Below are 19,208 nucleotides of genomic sequence, written 5' to 3'. Positions count from 1 at the left end.
GTATCTTGGGTTGAATGTGCGTGGCCCTTTTAGAGATAGATATTTGGTGGATAACCAGACTTGATCCCCTACTTGATATTGAGGGGCTTCCTTCCGATGTTGATCTGCTCCTTTCTTGTATTGTTCTTTAGCCCTTTGAAGGTGAGAAACAGCTTCCTTAAAGGCTTGGGTGATTGTAGAATGCAGGTAGTCTACTGCTGGTGTTTCAAGATCTTGGAGGGGATTCAACTCCGAGGTTCGAGGGTGACTGCCGTACAAAAGAAAAAACGGGGTTTTCCCAGTTCCCGAATGGACAGAGTTATTGTAGGCATATTCGGCTATCCAAAGGATGTCTTTCCAAGTTTTTTCAGTTTGTTGCAGCATGCAGCGTAAATACTGTTCCAGAGTTTGATTGGTCCTCTCGGTTTGTCCGTCGGTCTGAGGGTGGTGACTGGTCGATAGTCTCACATCAATTTGAGCCGACCGACAGCAACTTCGCCAAAAATGAGAAATAAATTGACTACCTCGATCCAAAATTAGAACCGAAGGAAAACCGTGCAGTCGGACGATGTTTTCGAGAAATTCTCGGGCCAGAGTTGCTGCTGTTGGCAAGCCTTTGAGCGGAATGAAATGCGCCATCTTGGAGAATAAGTCCCCGATTACTAGAATCGTATTGTATCCGGAGCATGGAGGTAGATCGGTGATGAAGTCCATAGAAAGCGTATGCCAAGGGCGAGGTGGGATGTCAATAGGGCGTAAGAGGCCTGCTGGTCTTTCCTTTTGACTCTTGTTTTGGGCGCATACTCCACAGGACATTATAAAGTCTCTGATATCTTTTTTCCAAGACGGCCACCAGAAGTAGCGCTTGATCTTTTCTGAGGTATTGGCCATACCGGGATGTCCTTCCATTAAAGAATCGTGATAACAAGAGATTACTTTTTTCTGTAAATCTGTGCTGGGTAGGTATAATCGTTCTTGGAAATACAATAAGTTGTCCTTTACTGCAAAGTCCTTTCCCTGCAGATGCCAATTCTATATGTCTGCTGGAGTTACAAGTTGCCTGGCTTTATCCTTAACTTCCTCTATGGATTGTGTGGCGATTACACCCAGAATTCTTTGTTCGGGAATGATTGGTACAGGTTTAGGGTTGATCAAGTGTTCTTCCACTCCTATCCGAGAAAGGGCATCAGCTTTACCGTTTTTTGTACCAGGTCGATAGGTAATTATGAAGTCAAACTCGGCAAAGAATAATGCCCAACGGAGTTGTCTAGAGGATTGGGCTTTTGCGGTTTTCAAATATTGCAGGTTTCGGTGATCCGTAATCACAGTAACGGTGTGTCGGGCCCCCACCAGATAATGCCGCCAAGCCTTAAAGGCAGACTTGATAGCCAGAAGTTCCTTGTCAGTAATCGTGTAATTGATTTCAGGAGGCGAGAATTTGCGGGACCAAAATGCCACGGGATGCAACTGATTGGTGACCGGGTCCTTTTGTGATAGAACTGCCCCCATGGCAAGGCTTGAAGCATCAGTTTCCACGATGTAGGGGAGTTCGGGGCGAGGGTGTTTTAAGATTGGTGCAGAGAGGGGGGCGCTGTTGCGCTCGACGCAAGATGGCCGCCTGATTCATCGCTCCGTCCCGCGCGGCAACCTCTCGCTGAAAATCTCCTGTTTGCCCCGGCATAACGCGAAGCTGGTCCCCGGCGTGGGTCATTAACCGGACGGGGAATCTACTGAGCGAGTTTCGATCTCCGGACCTTCTCCATTGCGGAGTTTCGGACCTCTGCGTGCTGGGCGGGGCTGCGTGCCTGCTGGTCCCCATAATCGGCTCCAGGACCCTTTACTTGAGCCCCGCGGCGTGCGGCCTACTGTGTGGGGGAGGGGCGCCCCGCGCTCGGCGTGCGGCTCCCTCTCCGGACTCCTGAGCGTTCCGCTCCACTGCCCCATCCAGGGCGGTGTGCTGTTTACTATCCGACCTTCAACGACCTATACCGAGTCCCATCGACTACGCACAGGGTGGCCCCTCTACAACCGTAACGCGGTTTTCCAGCCGAATTCTTCCCGCCGGCCACCTTGATCTCGCACGGGCCGATACACCCGTTGCTCGGCGCGGCCTGGGCCTACCCCTGCATCAGCGACATGTCGACACGGACCGGCAAGAAGCAATCCTCCATCAACATGTTCGCTAAACCCCCGACCCCCCTTGGAGGGGAGACATCTACACAAGACGCCTCACTCACCCCGGAACCACCCGACTCCCAGAAAATGTTGGAGTTTATCCGCGAAGGGTTTACCACTATACACAGTAAGCTCGACGATATGAATGGCACGATATCCTCCATCAAGGCGCACATGGAGAGAACCGATGGTCGAGTGACCGAGATTGAGGAGCGGGTGAGCACTGCCGAGGACGGCCTGGGTTCTCTCCGCGCAGAGGTGTCTACGCTATCCACCCGAGTTGCCGAAGTGGAGAAGAAAAATGAAGACCTAGAGTCTCGCTCGAGACGCAACAACCTCCGCATTGTCGGGGTTCCGGAGGATGGTCTGCAAGGACCTATGGAGGACTATGTGGAGAGTATGCTGCTTCAACTCCTCGATTCCCCGAAACTCTCCCCGCAGTTTGCGATCGAGAGGGCCCACCGCTCTCTCACGGCGAAACCAAAACCTGGAGCGCCTCCACGCCCGATAATTGCTAGGCTTTTAAACTTTCGAGATCGAGACACTCTCCTCAGGGCGGCGAGGGCCAAGGGAGATCTCCTCCTAGGTGGTGCTAGGATCCATCTTTATCCGGACTTTTCGATAGCAGTACAACGGGAGCGCAGGACCTTCCTTGCAGTGAAGAAGAGATTACGCGACCTCCAGGTGAAATACTCTATGCTGTATCCCGCTAAGCTACGTGTTGAACACGCCAGTCGTGTTTATTTTTTTACGTTGCCTGAGGAAGCCTCTAGGTTCATAGACGAACGCTTTCCTGGTTGAAACAATCTGCTAGCGAACACTATCACTGGCACACTATTGTTTTAGAACATTCGATCAGCGGATACCTCTCTATCCTACTTCGGCACTGTTTCGGCCCATCAGCACTTTGTCATTGTCCTATGGTGTCCCGACGAGAACACTTGACTGCACCTAATTAAGCCAGTTGCTTTCTTGTTGTGTTTCTTTTGCCTATGATGTCTTCTGCACATTGTTTATGTTACGTAGTCGGCTTTCCCCGACAGATTGATTTACATTGTGTTTGCCATAACTGCCCCCGCCCTCGCGGGACCTCCTTTAGAGGGATATGGATACTAATAACGGGCATATACAGCTATCCGTTCACTGCCTCACGGTTCGGAGCATCACCGCCAGGCCACTTCACAGGCCCCCCAGGCGTTGATGCCACTGTTTTTGTTTTTCCTGTTAGGGTATAGGGTGGTCATCCCTCCGTTTGGGGGAGGAATGTGGGAGGGGGAGGGGGGAATGGGGTTTTATGTTAAAAAAAGCTTGGTGTTCACAGGGAAGGTTGAGTACAAATTACTATGCCCCCAGTGGCAATACAGATTTGCGCGCACTGGGAGACGACCATGGGGTGCATACTTTCATACACCCGTGTTTTTCGATGGCTACTGGTGGAGGGATTGGTGAGGATCCTTTGACGTTCATGAGTTGGAATGTAAGGGGGTTGGGAAACCACAAAAAGATGAGGTTGTTACAACTTCAGGCCGAACGACACCGGGCTAAAGTCCTGTTCCTTCAGGAAACGCATGCACGCACGGAGTTTTGTGACAAGTTCGCAAGATCATGGGGCCCACAGAGGTACTTCACTACATACTCCACCCAGAGCCGCGGGGTCATGACCCTCATTCATAGGAGCCTTAGATTTGTCCCCACTACTACCAGAATCGACCCCCAGGGCAGGTACGTTCTTCTCCATGGTGTTCTACAAAATAGAGAGATTGTATTGCTCAATATATATGGCCCTAACATTGACGATCCCGACTTTTATACTGATCTCATAAATCTCCTAGCAGGTTTCCCCCTGATCCCGATACTCTGGGGAGGTGACTTCAATACGATATTTGATGTGGATCTCGATAGATCCGGTTCCAGACCTCGTCAACTCTCCAGAGCAGCATACACCGCACTCTCCTCACTTCCTCGTCTATCCTTGTTTGATGCCTGGAGGTTCCTATACCCAGACTCCCGCTCCTATTCTTTTTACTCCTCGGTTCACGATTCCTTCTCCCGGATTGATAGGTGGTTGTTATCTGGCGACCTACTTAAGACCGTGACTAATATGGCGATTCTCCCTAGGACCCTATCGGACCACTCCCCGGTGACTGTCACTCTGTGCTGGGGCCTCGATCGGGATCGGGCCAGATACTGGAGGATGAAACCCCTCTCTCTCCTCGACCCGGTATTTTGCTCGGAGGTGGAGTCGGCAATTGAGGAGTTCTTCAGGATCAACACTGACTCAGTTTCCTCGCAAGCCATACTATGGGAGGCCTTCAAAGTCTATATCAGAGGCATCGCCCTCTCCAAGGAGAACGGTATCCTTAAAACTATCCGGAGGGAAATCGCTGTGAGTGAGGCCACACTATCTAGGCTGGAAGCCCAGTACACCTCGGACCCGAATCCGGAAATCCTTGCATTAATTGGCACAGAGCTGGACACCTTTCGCTCGCTCGCTGACCGCGAGCTGAAGTTCCTGGACAGCCCCGGTCAGGCAAGAAGATACGGAGAGGGCGAGCGCCCCAGCCGGCTCTTGGCTAGACTGCTTCGCCGAGAATTCGGCACCACATCCATTCCCGGGATTGAGAGACCGGATGGGTCACTGGCCACTTCCTCTGGAGAGGTCAATGCTGAATTCCTCTCCTTTTATCAATCCCTGTACGCTCACTCCGACGTTGCCACTACGGCCGAAATTGATGCTTACCTCGACAAACTTCCCCTCTCGGCCCTCTCTCCCGCCACTATTGGAGCCCTCGAGAGCTCGCTCACCCCTCAGGAGTTCTCGGAGGCCATGGACTCCCTGGCCTCAGGCAAATCCCCAGGCTCGGATGGTATACCCATCGAGTTCTATAAACGCTTTAAATCGCTCCTGCTCCCCCATCTGACAGCACTCTGGGAGGAGTCTGTGGAGATAGGTCGGTTCCCCCCCTCACTCCGTGAAGCTACTATCACAGTCCTGCTCAAACCCAACAAACCCTCTACCCAATGCGGCTCTTACCGCCCGCTTTCATTGATTAACTGTGATGTCAAGATATATGCTAAGGCACTCGCTCTGCGGCTTATCCCCCTCATGCCACACATCATTCACCCAGACCAGTCGGGTTTTATCCCGAACCGTTCCACCTCCTTGAACTTGAGACGTCTATTTAGCATTATAAGTAGAGTAAGCCCTGATGTACATGCGGTGACCGCGGCCCTAGATATGCAAAAGGCCTTTGACTCGGTCTCATGGAACTACCTGTGGCGGGTACTTGACAGGTGCAAATTCGGCCCCACATTTGTGTCTTGGATAAAACTACTCTACTCCGATCCAGTGGCCAGAGTCCGCACCGAGGGCCGCTGTTCCCCTCTTTTCCACGTTGCCAGGGGCACTAGACAGGGTTGTCCCCTTTCGCCCTTAATCTTTGCTTTAGCGATGGAGCCGTTCGCCGACATGCTGCGCCAGAACCATTCCCATAGGGGCCTGCGCACAGCTGGCTCCTCAGATATAGTCTCTCTGTATGCTGATGACGCCCTCCTTTATATCCGTTCCCCTGAGACTAACCTGGCCCCTATACTGGAAGATGTTGCCCTATTTGGTCGTATCTCTGGTCTCACGGTAAACTGCTCCAAATCAACCCTCTTCCCGCTCACTCCTAGTACTCTTCCGCCTCCTGACACCATGGGATTCGCATGGGCCCAATCTGAGTTCACTTACTTGGGCGTGGTGGTGTCCAGGCATACCGAACGGGTCCTGCAGGAAAACTACCAGTCATATCTAGTGAACATTGCAGTTAAAATACAGGGCTGGGATAAACTTCCGATCTCATTGGCGGGTAGGATAGGAGTTCTGAAGATGGTGGTACTTCCACAGCTACTGTATAAGTTTGCCAACATCCCCCAGTGGCCGGGAACAGACTACTTCCAGACGTTGTCTCGCACCCTGAACTCATTCCTTTGGCATTCTGGTGCTGTCCGCCTAAAACTTGAGACGCTTTCTGCTCCGATGGAAACTGGTGGATTCGGTGCACCAGACTTCTTTAGGTACTGGTTGGCTGCACAACTCCAACACACTGCGCATTGGTTCGCTACCCCAGACTCCCCTCCTCATGTTAGGCTGGAGAGACTGTCAGTCAGCGACCGCGACATTCGATCTCTTGTGATCTCACCCATCCCAATGGTACCGGGCTCCATGGACCCTGCGACATGCACATCGCTGGCTTTGTCCAGATTATGGCGGATACTAGGTGTTACTCACCCCTTTCATGGCAATCTCCCGATCTGGAATTTTTACCCTGAGGTCCCACGGGTCCCTCCCTCCGTGGTTCGTTGCTGGGCCGACGCCGGGTATGAACTACTCCGTGACCTCTTTGATCAAGGCATTTTCATTGAGTGGCCTGACCTTCCGGCTTCTCTCAGACAGAGACCTTCTGTCTGGCTTCAATATTCTTCACTCCGTAGGGTACTCAAACACAAGTACACATGCTTCCCGGCGTTACCTCCTGACGAACCTGCAATTGCTGAATTAACCTCTCCCGTCCCCCTGAGGTGCAAAATCTCGAGATTATACACTCTTCTCCAAACTAGGTCGCCCCCCACATTCTCTAAACTCCGGCACTATTGGGAGATCGACCTTGGACTCGATGTGACTGACGAACGCTGGGCCCACATGTGCTCACGCACCCGGGATGTCTCTTTCAACTCCCGATTCAAATTAATTCAATTCAAGGTACTCCATAGATACCACTACACTCCAACCAGACTACATCGCATTTCAAACGACTCCCCCCCTGGATGCCCCAGATGCGCGTGCGAGAATGCAGACTATCTTCACATGCTGTGGTCTTGCCCCCGACTTGCCCAATTCTGGGCCTCGGTATGCTCTACTATATCCTCTATCCTTGATTCCCACATCCTCTTATCCCCAATGACATGTTTGTTTCACGACTTCCCCGACCTCCACCGTGACTCCAGAAAACTTGCTGGCCTGTGCATGCTACTTGCTGTGCGCACAATTCTGCTTTGTTGGCTTCGGCCTTACACCCCTACCCACGCACAATGGCTTAGGGCAGTGACGTGGGCCTCTGACACGGAGGAGGTCTGGGCGACACAACAGCCCACTCATTCCAGGCCCAGGGATATATGGCTGCAGTTTCGTTTATTTATGTCCTCCATTGAATCTGACTCGGATCCGGGGTCTTCTCCTCCCTCTGCTTGACCCACCCCCCATACTGTTCTCAAGATTCCCCTTCGAATTATCTCCCTCATGTATGGGTGGTCCGACCTCCCATGGGCCCTCACGTGTATATGCATCCAATTCCTTTCTTTCTTGCCGTTTTTTTTTCTTTTTCCTCTGATGCTTTGCTTGTATAAACTATGCGTATTTATACTGTTTGATTACTGTTTACCCTGTATGCTTTATGTTGACTCACCTGTACTTGTGTCACCGAGCTGAATAAATAAAAGTTTAAAAAAAAAAAAAAGATTGGTGCAGAGATAAATTTAGTCTTCAAATCCTGGAAAGCTTGTTCCGCCTCGGTAGACCATTCAAAACGTTTGTTTTTCTTTAACAAGGCAGTGATGGGCTGGACTATTCGAGAGAATTCGGGGATAAACCTGCGGTAAAAGTTAGCGAAGCCTAACATGCTTTGCACACCTTTTACGGAGGATGGTGATGGCCATTTGAGAACTGCATCGACCTTCTTTGAATCCATACGCACTCCGCCAGGTGATAATATGAATCCCAAGAATTCAACTTCAGTCACGTTGAAAACACATTTTTCCAACTTAGCGAAAAGTTTGTGTTGACGCAATCTTTCAAGGACCATTTTCACGTGTTTCCGATGTTCAGATTCCGATGAAGAATAAACGAGGATGTCGTCAATGTAAACAACAACACACACATCTATGAGCTCTCTGAGGTCATCGTTCATAAAATATTGAAAGGCGGCCGGGGCATTGCAAACTCCGAAGGGCATATTCAAATAGCCCATACTTGGTGCGGAAGGCCGTCTTCCATTCATCGCCCTCTTTTACTCGTACCAAGTGGTAAGCTCCTCTAAGATCCAGCTTTGTATATATGCATGCTTTTCTGACTTGGTCCAGGAGTTCAGGGATCAAAGGTAACGGATATCTATTCTTAACGGTGATCTGGTTCAGGGAGTGATAATCTATACAAGTTCTAAGGTCTCCTTCCTTTTTTGGAACGAAGAACAAAGCTGAAGAAGCAGGGGACTTGGAAGGACGAATAAACCCATTTGCCAGGTATTGATCCAGGTATTGTCGAAGGTGAAGGTTCTCAGGCTCGGTGAGGGCATAAATTCTACTACAAGGAGGAGTAGATCCAGGTATCAGGTCTATCTGGCAGTCATAAGACCTATGAGGAGGTAGAGAGTTAGCCTGATCCTTCCGGAAAACATCTTGGTATTCTAGGTATTCTGGAGGTAACTGGGGAGTCTCTGAAGAAATTGCTGCCAGTGCAACACCAGGTGGAGGGTGACAAGTAGAGACACATTCTGGAAACTGGACCGTTTTTGCTCGCCAATCGATCAGAGGATTGTGTTTCTCTAACCAAGGTATTCCTAGAATAATCTGAAACTGAGGGGCCTTGATCACATCGAACACGATCTTCTCATGGTGTCCATCTTGACTTACTAGCGTCACTTCTTGAGTGGTATGCGTTACTGGCCCGGAGGCTATCTCCGTACCATCCACCATAGTAATGTCGTCCTTTACAGCCTTGGGACAAAGAGTTAGATTCATCCTCAAAACCATTTCATGATCCACATAATTGCCGATGGCACCGCTGTCGACGTAAGCTTCAATTGCATGTAATCGATCCGGATTATCAGGGCTAATGAGGACCATAGGTATCACGAAATGCGAGGTCACGGAACTGGTTTTCACGCTCGGCAAGAGGACCTCTTTTCTTGTCGGGCGAGGTTGTTTCCCTGCTCAGAGTTTGTAACTTTGGTAACTGCAGCTCCTACTGCCTTCTTGGCAGGTTTCACCGGACAGTCTCGAAGAAAGTGCCCTGAGTTTCCGCAATAGAGGCATAATTGCAACTGTTTTCTCCTTTCCCGCTCCTTTTGTGTTAGAGGACCTTTCAGACCCCCTATTTGCATGGGTTCCCCGGAGTCTACTCCTTTGGAAGGAGTTGGCGGTTTGGAAAATACTCGAGCATCAAACTTGGAACGATCGGCCTTCCTGTTCTGCAGTCTGTGATCTATTTGAACGACTAAGTCTATATAGTCCGAACAATCTTGTGGGGGATTCACTACTTGGGCTAACACATCTTTGAGCTCTCCACGTAGACCTCTATTAAACAGCGTAATCCTTTTGTCCTCAGGCCATTGAGTTTCCACTATCAGTCTGTTGAAAGACGCAATATAAGCCAAAAGGTCTTGATTACCTTGTCGCAACGAAAGAAGCTCATTGTCCAAGGCCTGCCCCTGTGAATGTCTTGCGAACAGTTTTTCCATACTGAGCTGAAAAGGTTGAAAATCATGGAGGACCGGATCATCTTGATTTACTAGAGGGATCGACCAGTCTGCCGCATTGCCACTAAGGTACGAAAGCACGAAAGCTACTTTAGCTTGATCAGTTGGAAAGGCTGCTGGCCGGCATAAGAAATGCAACCGGCACTGATTGATAAATACTGCAAACCTCTTTGGGTCACCAGAAAATCGTTCGGGCGGAGCCAGAGGTACATTCCCAGGTAGGTTGATCTGCACTGGATTCATAGAGGATGTAGAAGGAAGATTTCCCCCAGATGCGGGTAACGGGGTCTGTCCGGCTTGTGACTGTAGCAATTGTCTAGCGAGATCATCTGTTCGCTCTTTGGAAATAATCAGTTCCCTTCTTAGAGCGTTCGTTTCCTGACGGGCTGCATGCACTTCTGCCCTTAGTTCCCCAAGTAACTGGGCTAGCTGGTCGGTATCCGAGGTTTCCATAGCGCCTGGACGGGAGTTTTGTGGTAGGCTTTGCGTTCTGTAACGCTCACCTGATTCCCGTAGAGGCGCCGGTCTTGACTGGGCGTATACCGTATCTTCAAAGGTGATGTGTAACACACGGCTGGCTCTTTGGGCTGGACCTCTGTGCACTGTATGTCTGACTCGAAGGGTAAGATGTCTGCAGATGGAAAATATGGGATTAATGAACTGGGTTATTGAATGTCTCTCTCTTCTTCCCTTTCTCTTCTCCTGTAGAACCCCAAAGGTTAACGCTCTCACCTTAGGTAAGTGAACGCCGTGCTCTCCATCTGCCTCGGGGCAGGGTGCTGTAACCAGTTTCTTCACTGGATAAGGGGAGCAGGCCTCTTGACTTCAGAGGACTGCTGTCCGTCGTTTACTGCACCAACGGTAAGTTTCGAGTAATTCTAATGTCTTTAAAGTCTTTAGTAATGATGTCTCTTGTTTTGCAGGGTTCCGGCGATGGCGGATGACGGGCTGAAGTGAGTTGAAGATGGAGCCCGTGTGATGAATAGAAGCGCCTGGAAGCACGTAAGTAAGCGCTTGTTGCCTGCTTCACGATGCGCTCTAACTATCTTTTTATTTTGCAGGTACAAGTTCGGAGCGGCTGCAGGGTGCCGGAATACCCACTGGGTTAGATGTGGAAAGGAGTAATGGCACGTGAGTATTAAAGTTCCCCAATGTCTTTAAACGCACCTTGTTTTGTCTTTCAGATGCGGGATGCAGCGCCGAAGGCCTCCGGAGCGTGCGAAGAGTTGGTAAGCTTTTGTCTTTCAGATGCCGGAATGCAGTGTGAAGACCTCCGGAGCGCACGAAGAGTAGGTAAGCCTTTGTCTTTCAGATGCCGGAATGCAGCGCAAGGCTTTGGTGACAGCCGATGGACCAGGTAAGTGAAGAGCTGTCACTGAAGACCGTAATGCTAACCTGTTCTTTCTTGTCTTTATAGGTGTTGCTGAAGACTGGATTCAGGATGGTAAGCCTTTTCCTTAGGCCCAGGATCAGATGCAGAAGACACGGTGAGCGTTCTGCTGCAAAGGATGCAGAATAACGCAAAGCAAGATTCATCCATCGGGTGTGGTTTAAATAGCCTCCTGTAGTGCTTAGGTGTCTCCTTCCACAGCCACGCCTAGGTAAGAAAAGAGTTCCTGCTTTCCAGAAGAGTTCCAGTGTTCTGAATCTAGGGAGTGGCTCCTGCCCCACCCAACAGGAAAAGTAGTTCCAAACAGAAGAGGATCAGAGGCTCAACTGGCAGGCAAGTAAGCAGCATGGTCTGCTGCAGGTAAGTCCACCCAAGCATTATGAGCCCGGCGCTTCCAGCGCTGGGACTGGGCATATTTATGAGCCTGGTGCCACTGGCGCCAGGACTGGGTCCAAAAGGTCCCAATTGGGACTGGTTGGCACTCGGAACCTGGGTTATGGATCTGCTTCCAAGGGAGTTGGGAAAACCCTGACCTTTTGGAAGCAGAGATCATGACATTCCAGGAGCGGTTGTTTCTGCCAAGTAAAGAATTGCAAGAACTTGTTATTGCCCATCATCATGAATCATTAATGGAAGGACACCCTGGTATCGCTAAAACGGAGGAAAAAATCAAACGCCACTTCTGGTGGCCTTCTTGGAGAAAAGACATAAAGTCTTTTGTATTGTCTTGCGGAATTTGCGCCCAAAACAAGGGTCAAAAGAAAAGACCAGCCGGCCTACTTCAACCCTTGGATATTCCACCGGCACCTTGGCACACATTGTCAATGGACTTTATAACTGACCTGCCTCCTTGTGCGGGTTACAACACTATCATTGTAATTGTGGATCTATTCTCCAAAATGGCCCACTTTATCCCTATAAAAGGCTTGCCTTCAGCTTCCACCTTGGCCAAGGAATTTCTGGAGAATATAGTTCGCATACATGGTTTCCCTTCCATATTAGTCTCGGATCGTGGAAGTCAATTTATCTCCCATTTTTGGAAGAAGTGCTGCCAACTAGCACAAATAGATGTGCGGTTATCCACCAGCCACCACCCCCAGACCGACGGACAAACCGAGAGAACCAATCAGACTCTCGAGCAATATCTTCGGTGCATGTTACACCAATCCGAGTTAAATTGGAAAGACATCCTTTGGATCGCAGAATATGCATACAACAATTCAGTGCATTCTGGAACCGGACAAACTCCTTTTTATACTTTGTATTGTCACCACCCTCGGACCTCTGACCTAGATCCACCTCTGACCCTGGAAATGCCCGCAGTAAATCATCTGCATTCCACAATAACCCAAGCCTTCAAAGAAGCTGCAACTCATTTACAGCAAGCCAAGAAAAAGTATAAAGAAAACGCTGATTTGCACCGAAGTAAAACTCCTCCTTATGAAGTAGGAGACCAGGTATGGCTAGCAACGAAACATTTACCCCTCAAGGGCCCGCGAACCTTCAATCCCAGATTCGTAGGACCCTATCCCATCAAGGCTATCATCAATCCCGTGGCCTTTAAACTGGATTTACCGTCTAACATGCGTATTCATCCAGTTTTTCATGCATCACTTTTGAAGCCAGTACAACCAGGACCCGACTGTCCAAGCCTCCAGACCCAGTTCAAATTGAAGGGGAATTAGAATTCGAAGTTAAAGACATTTTAGACTCCAAGGTGTTAAAGTCAAAACTCTTCTATCTTGTTGACTGGAAGGGATATGGACCTCAGGAGAGATCGTGGGAGCCTAGGAACCATGTTCACGCACCTCGATTAATACAAAGGTTCCACCGGAGATTTCCGAACAAGCCAAAACCCCCGGAGGGAACAACCTTGGGAGGGGCCTTGAGGGGGGGTACTGTCATGATGCCTACCTCCAAGGAGCCAGGTCCGACCCAGCAACCCCAGAGGCAGGCATCATTCCCCCCAGGGAAGTGCCAGCGGGCCCAAGCTGGGGCCCTTTGGACACAGTCCTGGCGCCTTAGGCGCCAGGCTCATGTTAGACCCCTGTCCTGGTGCCTTAGGCACCAGGCTCATAAAGCTAGACATGTGTTCAAGTGTTTTAATGTGCACTTACCTGATGCAGACCATGCTGCTACATCCAGGCCCTCTTGAGGCCTGAATGGAACTACTTTACCTGTGGGACTACTTTCCACCTGGGTGTGGTCAGGGAAGGATACATACCTGATTGGTGGAAGGATACATATCTGGAACTTCTTCCTAAGCTATTTAAACCACGCCCGATCAGCAACTCACGCTTCGCGTTGTTCTGCTCCTCGCAGCTGGACGCTCACCGTGTCAGCTCCTGCATCTGGACTTCAGCCACGCCTGTCAGCATCCTGGGTCGCCTGCAAGGGGAGATAAGAGAGAATTGGAGAGAAAGAAGACCTTACCTGCTAAAGCTGCATCACGGAGACATCACACCGACGATCCTGAAAGGGAAGACATCATTTTAAAAGCATTTCGCTTCGATCGCTGCAGCGCTGCATTTCACTCACCTTTCCTGGGCGCCTCCATCTTCGGCAGCGATCATCCGGATCCGCACCCACTTCCCTGAGCCTAGAGAGAAAAAGACAAGAAAACAAGGTGAGAGAAGGAAGGGAATAGGAAAGGCTCAGTTTCCTTCTAAGACTTACTTGTTGGGTCATTTCCATTTCATTTCGGGTCCTGCTGCTTCCTGGCATTCCGGACCCCGGCCCCTATGGGGAAAAAAAGACAAAGACATTGAATGAGCGAATGCAAAGACATTACCTGAACGCTCATCCAGAACTTACCTGTCATTTGCTGGAACTGCACGTTTCACTTCGGGTCGGCGCCATATCTCCGGCATTCCGAACCCCGGCCCCTCAGGGGAAAAAGACATAAGCATTAGCGCTTGCTGCAAAAAGACAATGAACATTATTATTAAGCTTGAACTTTTGAACTTGCAACAGAACTCTTACAACGCCTCACCTGAATAGTCAAGCTTATTTTGAACTCCCATCAAACCTCAATCCAGTGAAGTAACTGGGTTTCAACGCGCCCCTGCATCAGAAGCAGGATGGAGAACTCATCCTTCCAGACCCTAAGGTGAGACTTCACGGGGTATCGTGGAAGGGTATCGTGGAGGGTTGGAAGGGAGTGGGAGGCTTGAGCATTATTCCGTCAGTAGGTAGTACTCCCTTTTCACGCACAGGGGAATATTCCTGCGAGCCAGGAAAGCCAGAGTAGAGGGGCCCTTCCTGTCCATCTTCAGAGTCCTGCGCTTCACCATTGAAGAAGCATCAGCACTCGAAGCCAGACCTGCGCCTCCGTGGGAATCAGGTGAGCGTGACACAAATGTCCCAGAAACTGTGCATTCTAGGGTTCAGGACCGGTCTTTCTACATCCACATTAATGTTTCGCCAATTTCAGGCATCTGTCTCATATGTGAAGTGCTGAAATCCAGGGAAATGGGTGAGGGGTCCAAATGCCATGTAGCCCGTAATGTACGGAGGGTCCTAACAGGTAACTATACAAAACTTGGCACTGATTGGTGAAACGGTGTGGAATTGTATAAGGAACAATGCTTCACCAAGCCATAAACCCACAAACAAATTCAGGGTGTTGCTGGAATCCACGGAAACGGGTGGGGTGGCCACATGTCATGTAGCCAGTAATGCCTAACAGGTGATTATGCAGAATTTGGTGCAGATTGGTGAAATGGTGAGCAATTGTATAAGGAGTAATGCTTCGCCAAGCAACAAAACCAGCCACAAACCCACAAATGTTCACAACCTTATTATTGTCCGCTACAACCACAGAAGTACAACACAAGAATGGATCAAAACTATCCTTGACGAAAAGGCACTGCACACACATATATGGAATGAACTCCAAGTATCCTTAAAAAGGCTCTAAGAATCTCTTCTAAAGAACAAGAGGAAGAAGCTTGAAGCGTTGAGACAGAGAGCGAGAAACACTGCAGCAGTTCCGGACAATATGTGGGTAGAGAAAGGTGACATGCTCCGACAACAGGACTGTGTTGTCAACCTCTCAGATTATACCCCAATAAAGGCAGGAAATTCAGTGCTGTCCAGGGGGCTTGCATTCTGCCCCTCTAAATCCATTGACAAAATAGAACTGTGCAGCGACCTTGAGGTCTTCTTCAAACGACTCGGATTAAAGGAATTATTTCATGACAAACCAGATGATAGCCAGCAAAGCAATGAAATTGTGAACAACTGGGACACAAACAAAGACAGAAAACAAAATTCCAATTGGACATCGGACGCAACCCAAAACTGGATTGAAACATTGAAAGCAACATCAGCCATAATGGACATACGCATTAAACAATCGTATAACCTGACACCTCCAGAAAGAGGGTCTATACAATCTCTGAACAGCAACAAGAATATTACAATCAAACCATTAGACATAGGTGGAGCAGTTGTCGTAATGAACACCTGTGACTACATGCAGGAGGCTCACAGACAGATTTCTGATGCAAGATATTACAAAAAGCTGCATAATGACCAACAAAACAATACAAAAGAGAACTCAACAAGATCATCAAGAAACTTCTGAGTGACTTCCAGCAACACATTCAGAGTCACATACCAGATACCTCAATACCCGGTGCTTTCTATATGCTCCACGGATGCCCAATCATCTCTGGGTCAGGCACTCTGATTGAGAATATCTCTGGTTGGGTTGAGAACATCCAGGACACCACTGATCTACTGAACAAACTGGATGATATAGGCCGCCTCCTAAGGGGCATTACAGGCATCCATGGATGTGGAGTCACTCTATACAAGCATTCCCCCCATCGATGGCACTGAGGCATGCAAGAATGCTCTTGGCGATCAAAACCCACTTGCTGACGCTATAGGCAAGTGCATAGAATTCATCCTGACCCAACAACTATTTCACGTTTGGTGCACTCGGATGGCGCTTCAGTATGCAAATATCTATTCATCGCACAATTGGAGAAGGATTTCATTGGCACTTGTGACTGCAGAACTTTGAAGCACCTGCTCTACATCAATTACATCCTTCTGATCTGGACTGCTGGCGAACAGGATCACCTAAACGTATACAGAAGATTTAATGAATTCCACTCAACAATCACCCTTAAACATTCTTACTCTCTTGAAAAAGTACATTTCTTCGACGCCACAATAACAATAAAAGATGGCCACCTACAGACCACAGTATACAGCAAACCAACTGACGGTGCCAGCTACTTGAAGAGTGACAGCTTCCACCTAGTGCACACAAAATATGCTACAATATTCAGCAGATCCACAGGGCAACACATATCCCCCAGAGCAAACTCTTAGAATACAGAGCAAAAGAGACACAAACCCGGGTGCCACTGGTCGTCACATACAATCAGAGCTCGAAGCCCTCCACAGGATTGCTAAGGAACTCCAACCCATCCTGCAACAAGATGAACGTCTGAGAGAGGTTTTTCCAGAGATGCCCGTCCTCGCTTTCAGGTAACCAGCCAATTTGAAGGAAATGATGGCCACATATCAACATTTCAGACACAATCAAGATACCCCACGTGGGGCAGGACTACAAAATTATGGTACGGTTTACATGTGCATCCAGCAATATTACTTGCTTGATTATGTGCATGATATGGCCCAGATGTGGCTACTATGTTGGGGAAACTAGTCAACCTCTACATAAAAGCATGAACCTCCATTGTCAAAGTTTGAAGCGATGGGCTAGCAACGAGAGTCCAGTGGGTGAGCATTTTTCAGAAGCTCGTCATACCCTTAATGATCTCAAGATTGCTGTACTCTGGGGTAATTTCAGGACTGACAAAGCCAGAAATACCTATGAATTCAAATACATGCACATTTTCAATACACTGCCCGGGGGCTTGAACAGACCTCATGGTTTCATGAGTCACTTTACCAACTAACAGATGTTCACCTTTTTCACTCATAGAGATACTGGGATCACAACATCCAGACCTGACACTTTCCATCATTTATTTCCAAAGCCATTCACAGACATTCAACTGGCCCTGCACCAGCCCCACCAGCCTCTCTAAAGCAATGAATTGTTACCAGACTCCCTCCAACCCAGCCCCATCTGCCAAAATCTTCCCATAAACTTGTCAGGGCACTACGTCAAACCCTACCCCTTTCTCTCTATGGTATTCGACACACAGTTACCACACTGGGCTCCATGGGTCACATGCCTAGCACATAAACTGGCTGCATACCCCTCTTTCAGACTTCTACAGGCACAAGCCTAATATGTGGATGCTTTTGCTACCACTGATCTTGTAAAAGGATTGGCCTGACATACCGATCTTCAACTGCACTGCACATACAATGACTGGCACCTAACTCATTCCTCCTGCCTTCCTGAGAGCACACTAACAGCCTGGGCTGTTTTTTCATTTCCTTTCCCTGCTCTTCACTTTCACTGGCCCCTCCCCCACTTAACACAGTGTACCATTTAGGCCTTGAAGATTGCAATGTGTGGGGGTGTTGAATATCCACATGCCTTTCTGAGCAAAACTACAAATCGGGTACAGATAACGGGGTATCTTCTGGAGGAGATATTTAAGTCACAATGCTGTGATGTTGTTAAATGCTTCACTTCATCTCTGCCTGAGGAAGTGGAGACAGTTTCCTACAATGTCTAAGTTGCAATATTGAAAATAGATTTTTTTTGTTTTGTTATTGAGACTAATTGTTGCAGCACGTTTCACAACCTTGCTGCTTCCTCAGGACTGTCTTAATTATTTTTCAACTAAGTTTAAGGTTGACCTGATATGGGGAATGGCTCTTAACATATTGAATACGACCCCTCATCTTAATTACTGCAGATTGATAGCTTAAGGCACCTTTTTCCCAGGGTGCTGAACCATAAACCAATGCCAAATTCCACCTAATCTGCATGTGGCATGGGTCAGTGACATTTGAACAATAATTCCCCCTGTTCAGTGTGCTCTTCTGAGCTCTTCCTTCCTCTGTGCTATTAGGACCTTCTATATGTGCACTTTGCTTCTACCTCTTCCAGTTTTCAGCATGCATTACTTTGCTTTTCAAGTGCCCCTTTTTAAATCTCAGTTCATCTAACATTTTCATTGTAAGGCATTTTTGCGCCATGAGCAGTCAAGTCCAAGTGATATAAAATTAAATTAAATAAAACGAAAAAATACATTTAAATGACTTGACCACTACTTATCCAAATGTAATAATCCCCTATGGGCTTCCATACTCTCTGTTTACAGAAGACCACCCACAATGCTAGGAAAACTGGGTTATCAAGAACTCCAAGCTTCTCTTGCAGTTGATTATGTGTAGGGTTAGTTACAGTATAGACCAAGAGATGGATGGGGAGGCAGATGGTTGATGGACCATCTGATGGGTCATGGACACCATTCAAACCCATATAATTGATATTTGGGGGCACTAGGCCTTGGTCCTTCATGTTCTGCCACTGCATGTTGAGCATCCAGCGTATCCCCCTGCTCTTCACACTTTAAGCAGAAACAGAAATTTGAAAATGCACAACACACAATATAATTTAACAGGTGTATTTGTAGAGCACACATCCACCATCTGAGGGGTATCTGCACTAGGGACAGATAACAGATGCTTATTGTTACTCAACTTAACCCTCGGAAGGATGAAGGGCTGAGTGAACCTGTGACCATAAGGTCAAACCCAGGCCCCTGTAGTGGATGCAGTAGTCTACTGAGCCACAGACCCAGGTCACGTACCTGTTGATTTATGGCCCATTTCCCAGATTCAGCGATTTTCGTGATGTTCTTTGCAAAATCGGTTTCTGTAACAAAACAAAAAAAGTAAACAGATTAGTAATTGTTGAACCCCACTGTGGTAGTGAAACACTGTAATGAGTGCTATGCATGTTCTGTTTCCTTGTTTTGGTCTCAATGGTGGACTTTTGCCTTAAGCCATCACAGGCGAAGGAAAGAGTTAGTTCTGGGGCAAAAGATTGCAACAATTTGGATTTTATATGGTGCTGTAAGCCAGATTCCTCCCGCTTTCATAGCCATGGTTATCCTATTTAACGGTATTCAATTTATCAACCACAGAAGGATAAAGGCCCGAGTTGGCTTTGCAGGAATTTAAATATGTGTATTCAGGTCACA

At 48.4% G+C, this 19,208-nt stretch overlaps 1 protein-coding gene across 3 annotated transcripts in view; it reads right to left on the bottom strand.

Moving 5' to 3' along the window:
* The window catches only part of GMIP (GEM interacting protein), a 588,802-nt gene that overhangs the window by 179,294 nt on the left and 390,300 nt on the right, over positions 1 to 19,208 (bottom strand). For all 3 annotated transcript variants that reach the window (XM_069604014.1, XM_069604013.1, XM_069604015.1), the window contains one exon: positions 18,816 to 18,880. In XM_069604014.1, coding sequence (XP_069460115.1) covers positions 18,816 to 18,880 — 65 coding nt within the window. The remainder of the gene's footprint in view (positions 1 to 18,815; positions 18,881 to 19,208) is intronic.

Source organism: Ambystoma mexicanum, chromosome 3q (assembly GCF_040938575.1).
Source record: "Ambystoma mexicanum isolate Mex_15411 chromosome 3q, UKY_AmexF1_1, whole genome shotgun sequence".
NCBI lineage: Eukaryota > Metazoa > Chordata > Amphibia > Caudata > Ambystomatidae > Ambystoma > Ambystoma mexicanum.
Note: the sequence above shows the minus strand (reverse complement) of the source record. Positions and strands in the feature narration are given on the sequence as shown.